At 39.9% G+C, this 12228-nt stretch overlaps 1 protein-coding gene across 1 annotated transcript in view; it reads right to left on the bottom strand.

The window, feature by feature from the left end:
* The window catches only part of zmp:0000000936 (interleukin-1 receptor type 1), a 55953-nt gene that overhangs the window by 6979 nt on the left and 36746 nt on the right, over positions 1 to 12228 (bottom strand). The window contains exons 7-11 of the mRNA XM_017723991.2: positions 9720 to 9782; positions 9104 to 9221; positions 6420 to 6565; positions 4779 to 4922; positions 2834 to 3001 (exon numbers count right to left, since the gene is read on the bottom strand). Of these exons, the coding sequence (XP_017579480.1) occupies positions 2834 to 3001; positions 4779 to 4922; positions 6420 to 6565; positions 9104 to 9221; positions 9720 to 9782 (639 nt within the window). The remainder of the gene's footprint in view (positions 1 to 2833; positions 3002 to 4778; positions 4923 to 6419; positions 6566 to 9103; positions 9222 to 9719; positions 9783 to 12228) is intronic.

Raw genomic sequence — 12228 nt, 5'->3', positions numbered from 1 at the left:
CCAAAGATTAGATGGTGGAAGCTGAAGGAGGAAGATGGTTGCAGGCAGTTCAGGGAAAAATTGCAACAGGCCCTTGGGGGCAGTGAGGAGCTACCTGAAGACTGGGAAATTACAGCTAATGTGGTGAGAGAAACTGGCAAGAATGTGTTGGATGTTTCGTCTGGTCAGAGGAAAGAAGACAAGGAAAGTTGGTGGTGGAATGAGGAAGTCCAGGAGAGTATTCAGAAGAAGAAGGCAGCTAAGAAAAAGTGGGATAACCAGAGAGATGAAGGAAGTAGGCAGGAGTACTGCGAGGCTAGCCGCATAGCAAAAAGAATGGTGGCAAAGGCAAAGGCTCAGGCCTATGATGAGCTGTATGAAAGGCTGGACAGTAAAGAGGGAGTAAAGGACTTGTATCATTTGGCTAAACAGAGAGATAGAGCTGGAAAGGATGTACAGCAGGTTAGGCTGATAAAGGATAGAGAGGGAAATGTACTAGTGAGTGAACAGAGAGTGTTGAGTAGATGGAAGGAGTACTTTGAAATACTAATGAATGAGGAAAACGAGAGAGAGAGGAGGACAACGGGGGGAGAGATAGTGGAAGTGCAGAGAATTAGTAAGGTGGAAGTGAGGGCAGCTTTAAAAAGGATGAAGAATGGAAAGGCAGTTGGTCCAGATGACATACCTGTGGAGGTATGGAGATGTTTAGGAGAGAAGGCAGTGGACTTTTTAACCTGGTTGTTTAACAAAATCCTGGAGAGTGAGAGGATGCCTGATGAGTGGAGAAGTAGTGTACTGGTCCCCATTTTTAAGAACAAGGGTGATGTGCAGAGCTGCAGTAACTACAGAGGTATAAATTTGATGACCCACACCATGAAGGTATGGGAAAGAGTTGTTGAAGCAAGGCTAAGGCGAGAGGTTCAGATCAGTGAGCAGCTGTTTGGTTCCATGCTCAGAAAGAGTACCACAGATGCAATTTTTGCATTGAGAGTGTTGGTAGAGAAGTACAGAGAAAGTCAGAAGGAGCTACATTGTGTCTTTGTGGATCTAGAGAAGGCATTTGATAGGGTGCCAAGAGAGGAACTGTGGTACTGTATGAGGTCAGGTGTAGCTGAAAAGTATGTTAGGGTGGTGCAGGACATGTATGAGGATAGTGAGACAGTGGTGAGGTGTGCAGTTGGAGTGACAAATGGTTTCAAGGTGAAGGTAGGGTTACATCAGGGATCAGCTTTGAGCCCCTTATTGTTTGCAATGGTGATGGAAAGGTTGACAGATGAGGTCAGGCAGGATGCTCCATGGACCATGATGTTTGCAGATGACATTGTAATCTGTGGTGAGAGTAGAGAGCAGGTGGAAGAGAATCTGGAGAGGTGGAGGTTTGCACTGGAGAGGAGAGGAATGAAGGTCTGTAGAGACAAGACGGAATACATGTGTGTGAATGAGAGGGAGGCAGGTGGAAGGGTGAAGGCAAGGAGCAGAGGTCGTAAAGGTGGATGACTTCAAATATCTTGGATCAACCATCCAGAGCAATGGACAGTGTAGAAAAGAGGTGAAGAAGAGGGTGCAGGCAGGATGGAGTGGGTGGAGACGGGTGTCAGGGCTGATGTGTGACAGAAGGATAGCAGCAAGAGTGAAAGGGAAGGTTTACAAGACAGTAGTGCATCCTGCTATGATGTATGGTTTGGAGACTGTGGCTCTGTCTAAAAGACAGGAGGCTTTTAGTTAGGAGGTGGCGGAGATGAAGATGCTGAGATTTTCGTTGGGAGTGACAAGGATGGACAAGATTAGAAATGAGCAAATCAGAGGGACAGTGACGGTGGAGCAGTTTGGAGATAAAGCCAGAGAGGCCAGGTTGAGATGGTTTGGACATGTGTTGAGGAGGAATAGTGGATATATTGGTCAAAGAATGTTGGAGAGGGAGCTGCCGGGTAGAAGGAGAAAAGGTAGACCTCAGAGAAGGTTTATGGAGGTAGTGAAGGTGGACATGGAGATGGTTGGTGTAAAAGTAGAGGAGGCAGTGGATAGGGCAAGGTGGAGGCAGATTATCCGCTGTGGCGACCCCTAAAGGGAGCAGCCGAAAGAAGAAGAAGAATCCCACAGTATGATGATATCATGTTGTACTCATATATATAATGTATTGCCAAACCCTACTTACAAAAAAAATATTTGTTGCCATTAACTTAGTATATTGCACAAACTTCCCAGTAAGGAATGGAACCATATTCAGTGCTTTGTTTCAAAGAGGTGGTTCGTCTGAACACTCTGCTGTGGAAACTGAGGTGTTAAATGCAAAAAGGTCAAAGTCAAAGCATGTGAATGAGCTGCTGGAGAAGCGACTGAGATCAGAGAATCTGGCACAAACACAATCGCAAACACAAACTGCAGTACAGTACAGTAAAGAGTCGTCAAAGAAGATCGTGAAGCAGGGTCAGGACACTGCAGCCTTGCTGTGTGCAATTACACATGGCTATTATAGCGCTGCTGAAAAACATCACACTACTTTTTGATTTATATTTCTCTGGAGAGTGTTTGGGCAGCACTAGTCAAGTTCCATGCTTTTGTTTATAGTCTTAGTAAAAGTCAACATGTGCTCTAGAGGGAATACACTTCAGTATATTTTATTGCACATTTACTGTGTTTTTGCTGAATTTACCACACTGAAATACATAAAATGGATGACATAAAAAGATGACATTAACTTACTAAGTTACATTACTAAGTAATGACATTAACTTTCACTAAGTAAATCACTTTCACAGAGGGTTTTAAAACTTTTGCAAACCACTGTGTATATTAGATGTTCCTGAAAGGAACATCTAATATACTTAATATACCTGCTTAGGAACAACTTTACCTTGTCCAGGTATGCTGTCCCGGCCCAGAATGAACAGTCTGTATCCGTAGCGCCCCTCTAGAACTTGTGGCAGGGTCTTCAATGCAAAAATCTCAAACACTTCTCTGGAACTTTCCTCATGGAACCGCGGGTACACGACATATGCATCATACAGCTTACCATCACCATCTGGCAAGAGTGATAGCACAATAAATGTTTGGTTTTTTTTAATTATTTTGTTTTTCGGTCACAAAAAGGTGTGGATTAAGGTTTGTTCAGTAATCACCACCTTTAGTGGTCTATACAATCACCACAGCTTTGGCCATCTCTTGTGGCCAAAAGGTACACTATCATGAATTATTTTTGCCTAACATCACATTTTGAATATTCAGAGTATTCGCCAGGTATTTTTCAGTCATCGTTTTTTAAAAGCCAACATTAATGCTAGCCCTTAGCACTATCAAATAACTATCAAATGTTTTTAAGCTAATGATAAAACTTAAAATCAAAGTAAATTAAAAATCATGACCAGAAATAAACTCTCAAGCAGTGAAAGAGGGATTTGACAGCAGCATTCAGGAGAACTTATTTTTATTTATTTATTTATTTTTTGCATTTTGTTTTTGTATTTAATATTTAATTTAAAGTTCTAGGGGCTAAAATACAAGGGTAACTGCATTGGGGTTATTTATTACATTGAGTTTAACAAATATGCCAATATGACATCTAAATTTTGTACGGTTTTCTAGCTTAAAAAACGTTTACTTACCACATCAAAAAGACAAAAGGTCAATGTTAATGAAATTTGACAGACAGCTTCTTTTGAGACCCCACATATTATAAATTGAGGCACCATAAATTGAGGTTATTCTAAAAACTTCACGAATTATTTGTGCTTGGATCCTGATGATAGCCACTGACAATGTAATGTGTAGATGGCAGTTTTGGTCTGATAGCAGGTAACAGTCCATAAAAACATTACAACACCTTATATTGTTGGTTAATACTACTTTTCCCCACCCACTGATGCACAATGATGCAGTCAGAAATCAGAAGATGTTTTGAAGGCAGACAGATGTCATTACTTTTAAATGGAAGATTATGGGAAAATAAGAATTCTGTCTTTTAAATTATATGACATGATGAATCACCAGGAACATAAGCTAACAAGACAACCTACATGCATTCGGAGGCTCTTATATTTACTGTATGTCATGGAAAGTCTAAAGATTTTGTGTTCCTTAATTTATTTTTATTAAAAATATGAATTATTTTTCATTTCATAAAAATTTTATTTAATAAATTTAACTTTTATTCTATGAGCATAATGAACATATGTTGTTTACTAACAGACCACTGACCTACTTTCTGTTACTGACTCTGGCTCAGCAATATAAAAGACCATATTAATGCAAACTCTCAGTTGTAGACAGAGTTTGTGTATATCAAATTATAAATTAACCATTATTAAGCATTATTATAATGTTTTTTTTCTGTCAAATGACAGTATAAAATGAAACTATATTAAATACAGCGAGTTATTGAAAGGAATAGCAGCTGTGTAATGGAAACCACAACTTCATTTCTCTAATGCAGGTGCTGTTAATCATGACACTCATATTCCTTGTGTGTGTGAAGGCCATTCCCAACAATGTATAAAAAAAAAAAAATGTATCTGTACTGCAAAAAAAATTTAAACACCTGCTATTCTGTTTGCACCCTTTTTTTCTCCTGGAAATTCCAGGCAGTCGGTGGAAAAAATCAACACATGCATGTCTGAACATGGCTCATACATCTGTGGATTAGTACTTTCGTGTTTTGTGTGTTGCTGAGGAAGCTGTTTGTGGTGGCCTGTTCTACCTACTCAGCGTTTTTTTTTATTATTTAGCTCTTTACACAAGTGTTCAAATAAATAGGAAAGGCTTGGGCGGGTGAGGGTTTACTTGTTTCCTGTCATGCAGCCTACCTGTGCTTTCATAAAGGAAAGGACAATGGGTCCTAAAGGCTAGTGTGAGCTCCACCTTAAACACTCTGTATAGAAAGGCTCCTATCATGAACAGCAGAGCCAGCATGGTCAGCAGGAGTCCAATTGGAAGAAGCAGATCCTGATCTGTTAATATATGAGAGTATATCAGTATATATACATACACACACATGCATACATACACATGCTTTGACAAAAATAAAACCATATTTAATCCTGTAAATTCTCTGTACACGAAACAAGATTGAGTTAATCTCATATATAATAATGTGTTAACTGCAGAAAATCTGATTTTAGCAATGCAGTTCACTACGGTAATCTGATAAGGAGTTAACTTCGGGTTTACATGAGTCACTCACAAATCTGATTTATGTGTATGAATTTATGTTCACCTCCTGAAGTTAGCAACTCACAAACAAACTCAGTTTTCTGAGTATTTTCATTACAATAATGTATTACTTAAATTAATCAACTGCCAGGACAGATTTTGTTTTGTTTTGGGTTTTTTGCTCATTGAAAATTTGATAATATGAATGATTTTGCATTATTAAAGTTTATTTTTATTAGAGTATGTTTCAAATGCATTTGCAGATTTGTACTTATAGCACCTCATAAACAAGGACAAAATATGACCTCAAGAGTTGTTGGTAAACAAAAACAAAATAATTTAAATATGAAAAACGTATAAAAGGTTAAGGATACACCACTGTTTTTCACAAACAGGTTATATGCTAAGCAACTCATAACTCAACAGTAACTTGTGCATAATATTCTCTACAGCATCTCAACGGCTTTCTCAAAACAATGCACACCATTGTGAAACACAGAAAGAGCATTAAGCACAGTGCCTAAATGGAGCTTAACCAATTGATGCTTAAATTAAGTGATACTTTTTAATCCCACAAATGGGGAAATTCCATCTCTGCATTTAACCCATCTGTGAAGTGAAACACCACATACACACACACTAGGGGGCAGTGAGCATACTTTCCCAGAGCGGTGGGCAGCCCTATCCACGGTGCCCTGGGAGCAATTGGGGGTTAGGTGTCTTGCTCAAGGACACCTCAGTCATGGACTGTCGGCACTAGGGATCGAACTGGCAACCTTCCGATCACAGGGCCAGTTCCCTAACCTCCAGCCCACGACTGCCCCAAAACTATTAACAGACTTTTGGTTCTACAGTAAGGTAAACTTGCAAATTTTAGAATGATATCCAACACTAAATATGGTTAAAATGCTAATATCAATGAGCAAGCTCATTAAGTTAATTAAGGCTTTCTTATTGTTACTAATTACTGTTAGCTTGATAAATTAAGTAAAAATGGCCACGCTGTATTAAAAAAAGCTTTAGATAAATATAAACACAGTTTTTCTTTGCATTGCTGTGGCTTTCAGATTTATCCTGTTATTACATATAACTGACCATTTAGCTGACACCTTTAAAGCCCAGTCATTCACAGAAAGAAAACAAGCGTTTTTACATATTACGCATTTACATATATCTTAACAAAAACAGCCTGAATGTCTGTTTTTGATAAACTCAGACAAACCCTGTCTTAAAGTACACTTCTTAAAATATAGAAAATGCTGGTTATGTGCTTTCATGTCTGTATGTTTTCTGACCTGCAGGCTGTAGTTTGAAGTAGCTTTCAATGTTTCCACGACTACTGTATGCTACACAGTTGAAGAAGACGTTGAGATCTTCTGGCAGCACTGAAGAAAACTTCAGGGTGCGCTCCAACCAAATGCCTTCTGCCACATGAGTTTCACTGTAAGGAGACAAAGATAGTTGATTCTCAACAAGCAAAAAACAACACAAAATAAAGATGTGAAGTGTTTTTATCTTTTTCAGTTGAGTGCTTTCTTCACTTTGACCTTGATTGACTTAACTATTGCATTTAAGATACAACAGTGAATTTATATGCTGTTAGAAAATGTTAGGCTTGGAACTTTACTTGAGAAATGCTGAAAAATACTGTCAACATATGTAACGTAGGCTGTGTGAGTCATATGACCATTTCCAAACCAGATATTCCGCTGTTTTCAATGGAGCCTGGACAGAAAAATTCTGCCACAGCCAGTGACAGTGTTCCCCAGACCGTAGCAGTAAGCAGAATGGTCGAGCAATAATAATAAATAATAATAATAATACTTTTATTTATAAAGCACTTTTCATTGGCAGCTCAATAGTATAGTATTAGAATCAAATAAGACCATGACACAGATCAGACTAAAACCATGAATACCAAAGGGACACAGAATTTTAACTGAATGCTAAAGTTAAAGAGATGTTTATTTATATGTTTAATGTTCATTAAAGTGAATTCTGAGCCTGACTGTCTAATAAAAAGGTGAATTGAGCTCCACAGTTTATTAGCAAACAGTGATTTCCAGATAAACTTAGTATTACATAACAAAAATAAAAGAGGATGCAGAATCCTACCTTTCCCCACCTTATTATTATTAGCAATAGCAAGTAAATTAGAATTATTAGAAAAGCTAGTGGTAGAAACAAGTTTATCACAGAGGTTAAATCAATAAATTCCATTAAAAAAAATAAATAAAAGAAAGAAAAAAAAACATCTGAAAAAGGACAGTTGTTTTAAAGATCTGGGCGTCACCTACTCATTTTCCTGTCACACGTACAGCACAGCACTAATGGCTTCCTTTCAACAAACTCTTGCCACCACTTCCTCTCATTTCTTTTACAATACTTTATGCCAAGCATGAGGCATAAGGAAATGTGGCAAAGATCTGTTTCTACAGCGGAAATGACTAGCATTGAACACTTATGTGTTTATACAGTGTGAAAGTCTGTGTGTTCAAGGTGATATAAAACAGGAGCAGGAGGAAACGTGGTCAGTATATGCTATGTAGGATAGTTCTGCAATGACAGAACCTCCTGATCTCATACATATTGACAAACGCAGACTATGTGCATCATTGTTAATCATTAGTCTGTTTCTCAATGAGCGCAATTTTATTTTTAATGCACAAAGACCGTTCACTTCAGCTTTAAAGGAGAAGTAGGGCTGGAGCTCGTTAGACTGACGCTCATTCTTACATTAATTTTCATCTTTTTTTTTTTTTTTTAATTAACTCCACAAATTTTCAGACTTTGGGGAAAAAAATATCAGTGTCAGTGCACTGTATTTGAAAACAAGTGATCAAACCTTGAGGCTATTTTTTTATTATAAATGTGTCATTTAATAATTATTTATCCATTTATTTATACCAATATCATGTTGGTCATAACACCTAAAATAATGAAAAAAAAATCTTAAAATATCTTTTGTTGTCTAGCCTATAGTATTTTAAAATTTATTGTAAACTTTTACTGAATAAGTTTACAGCTATTATTAAACAGAAGGGAATTGCTACATTTCCTTCGGGAACAATAAAGTATCTATCTATCTATCTATCTATCTATCTATCTATCTATCTATCTATCTATCTATCTGTTTGTCTGTTTGTCTGTCTATCTATCTAATGTATGTAAACAAGCTGACATTCTAGGCTTTTTGTGGTATTTCAAAATGTTGCGACGTTATATCAGCTTAGAGGCAGGCGATGTGACCACAATGATATATATCACAATACTTCAATACATTTTCACAATACACATTCATCACCATACATTTCATGTTTCTGAGATTTCAAAAATTGTAACAGAGAAAATGGTATCTGTAGTGCCACATATATAAATACTATAATAATAATAATAATAATAATAATATAAATTACAATTTTAAACTAAATATTACTGTTCTCTTTGCATATAATTAGTGTTCTTTACAGATGATATCTGCAATATGATCATAAAATCATATTTGACAATAACATAAAAAAATATAATTAAATATTGTCATATTGCCCACCCCTGTCCCAGGTGTTGCCCATATTAATAGGCCATTGCTTTGGAATCCCAGATGTTGCTAGGTCATTGCTGTGGTACCCCAGGTGGAGGTGTCCTTTGTGACCTCATTAGGTTAGATTTGAATTTAACAAAAAAGAGAAAACTCAAAAAGATTGAAATTTGGAAAATTCAATCAAGCAAAATTATCATCTACAGGACTGCAGCTTTACATTTTACAGTTTCTGCTTGCATAAAACTTGGATGGTACCACTTTGAAGCATCTTCATATTGCACTATTTTTGATTTTCCACTTTTTTGAGAATCGAAAAATGCTCTCAGTTTTGCAATGGTACCAGTACATTATGCTAAAATTAATGCCCACCAAACTGAGCGTTATATACATAAATTAATATACCTAGTCTACTGCAAGTCTGTTTTACAATCTACTCACTTTGTAGGTTTCTGGTACACCCGGTCCAAAGAGTTTTGATTGTACATCCACTCCAGTATCACCATATGAACATCGGTGCCAGGTATGAAAACACGACACTGCTTCTCAAATGGAGAACCTGCTCATAGAGAAAAGCAACTATAAACTGAAATGATGCTGGAGACCATCTTGATTCTTGATTGATTACTCAAAAGCTAAAATAAATCTGAAAGAAAGAAAATAAAGAAGCGCTACAGAGGTCACAAAAATGAAGCAAAAAGACAGGTGCTCCTGGGGCATGGGTGCAGCAAATTCAAAATAAAAATTCCATGCTGGGAGTCAAAAAAACCCCAGAAAAATCCACCTGAATCCATAAAGCTTGCACAAAATGAATCCCAGAACAAATACATTCCCAGGCACACCATCTTAAGAACAGTTATAAAATCCTTTATTGAAACATGGCAATATGGCCTTCATCAGGAAACACAACATTAATGTAATTTTTATTTTGAGTTTGTTCAAATAAATCTCTTCAATAACAAAAAAAATCTGTTGTGGCGACCCCTAAAGGGAGCAGCCGAAAGAAGAAGAAGAAGAATAAAAAATACTTTACATAATTTTGTAAAGTATAACTCACCTAGTGCCACTGTAATATTCTCTTTGCTTGGCTCAATCATGCGAGGTCTCAGTGATACTGCATCTGAAATAAAAAGAGTGAATAATTGCTACAAAAAAGCAGAAATTTTGCTTCCACTTTTTTTTTTACCAGAAGAGCCCACTATAGCTTGCTAATAGTCTTGCTTACCCTAAAGTACCAGAAATCTGAAGCCATACCTCCAAAGTTCAGTCATAGAAGTTGGTTCAGAAATTTCTGCTTCTTTGCTTCTGCTTCCATTTGAAAAGAATGGAAGCTATAACAAAAGTAAAGAGTGGACACACTAAATTTTAAAAAAATCTAAATTATATTTAGTTACATATGTGTAGATTTACTGTTAAAATATTTTTGCTGTCCAAGTAGCTCAAAAATGGCAAATGTATGGCCAAAATATTTACTTTTAATGTAAGTTAATGCAAATATTTAATTCCAAGCAGTTATAGAGCATTTTTAGTTCATTAATTCATCATCCTCTCCATGGAACACCACCTTATCGTGGTGGAGAGGTTTGTGTGCTTGAATGATCCTAGGAGCTATGTTGTCTGGAGCAAAAGCTCCTGGTAGGGTCTCCCATGGCAAACTGGTCCTAGGTGACAGGCCAGACAAAGTGTGATCCATAATCACCCCTATGAAAACAAGAAAGCAGGACTTGTGTACCCTGCCCAGATCAGGGTTACCAGGGCCCCACCCTGGAGCCAGGTCTGATGGAGGGGCTCGCCAGCGAGCGTCTGGTGGCCGGGCATTCACTCATGGTGCCCGGCCGGGCCCAGCCCGAAGGTGCTACATGAGTCCCCCCTCCCATCGACCCACCACCGATGGGAGGGGCAGTAGTAGGGGTGCGGTGCATTGTGGATCGGGCAGTGTCCGAAGGCGTGGGCCTTGGCGTTCTGATCCTCGGTTGCTGAAACTGGCTTTTGGAACTTGGAACGTTACCTCACTGGCGGGGAAGGAGCCTGAGTTGGTGCGCAAGGTTGAGAGATACCGGCTAGATATAGTTGGGCTCACCTCAACACACAGCTTGGGCTCTGGGTCCAATCTCCTTGAGAGGGGCTGGACTTTTTTCTTTTCTGGAGTTGCCCATGGTGAGAGGCGGCGGGCAGGTGTAGGCTTTCTCATAGCCCCTCGACTCGGCGCCTGTATGTTGGGGTTTTCCCCGGTGGACGAGAGGGTAGCTTCCCTACGCCTTCGGGTTGGGGAACGGGTCCTGACTGTTGTCTGTGCTTATGCACTGAACAGCAGTTCAGAATACCCAACCCTAGGCCACAGTTCAATGATCGACTTTGTAGTCGTGTCAGCGGACTTGCGGCCATGTGTTTTGGACACTCGGGTAAAGAGAGGAGATGAGCTGTCAACTGATCACCACCTGGTGGTGACTTGGATCAGGTGGTGGGGGAAGATGCCGGTCAGACCAGGCAAACCCAAATGTATAGTGAGGGTTTGCTGGGAACGTCTGGCAGAAGAACCTGTCAGATTGATCTTCAACTCACACCTCCGTCAGAACTTTGACCAGATATCAGGGGAGGTGGGGGACATTGACTCAGAATGGGCCATGTTCCGCTCCTCCATTGTTGAAGCGGCTGACTGTAGCTGTGGTCGCAAGGTAGTTGGTGCCTGTCAGGGCAATAATCCTCAAACCCGGTGGTGGACACCCCAGGTGAGAGATGCCGTCAAGCTGAAGAAGGAGTCCTACCGGATATGGTTGGCCTGTAGGACACCAGAGGCAGCTGGCAGGTATCGACAGGCCAAGCGATCTGCGGCTTCAGTCGTTGCCAAGGCAAAAACCCGGGTGTGGGAAGAGTTCGGTGAGGCCTTGGAAAGTGACTTTAAGTCAGCTCCGAAAAGATTCTGGCAAACCGTCAGGCAACTCAGAAGGGGAAAGCAGTGTGCCACTAGCACTGTATATAGTGGAGATGGTGTGCTGCTGACTTCGACTGAATACTTTGAGGACCTTCTCAATCCCACCAACACGTTCTCCAGTGAGGAGGCAGAGTCTGGGGACATGGGAATAGGCTCCTTGGCGGCAGGGTTCCAGGGGTGGATGAGTTCCATCCCGAGTTCCTCAAGGCTCTGGATGTTGTGGGGCTGTCTTGGCTGACACGCCTTTTCAACATTGCATGGAAATCGGGGGTGGTGCCACTGGATTGGCAGACTGGGGTGGTGGTGCCTCTTTTTAAAAAGGGGGACCGTAGGGTGTGTTCCAACTACAGGGGAATCACACTCCTCAGCCTCCCTGGTGAGGTCTATGCAGGGGTACTGGAGAAGAGAGTCCGGCTTATAGTCGAACCTCGGATTCAGGAGGAGCAGTGTGGGTTCCGCCCTGGTCGTGAAACACTGGACCAACTCTTTACCCTCTCCAGGATTCTGGAGGGTTCATGGGAGTTTGCCCAACCAGTCCACATGTGCTTTGTGGATTTGGAGAGGCATTAGACTGTGTTCCCCGGGGTATTCTGTGGGAGGTGCTTTGGGAGTACGGGGTACATGGCTCTTTGCT

Source organism: Pygocentrus nattereri, chromosome 6 (genome assembly GCF_015220715.1).
Source record: "Pygocentrus nattereri isolate fPygNat1 chromosome 6, fPygNat1.pri, whole genome shotgun sequence".
In the NCBI taxonomy this organism is placed as follows: domain Eukaryota; kingdom Metazoa; phylum Chordata; class Actinopteri; order Characiformes; family Serrasalmidae; genus Pygocentrus; species Pygocentrus nattereri.
This window is presented reverse-complemented; position numbering and strand designations above follow the sequence as displayed.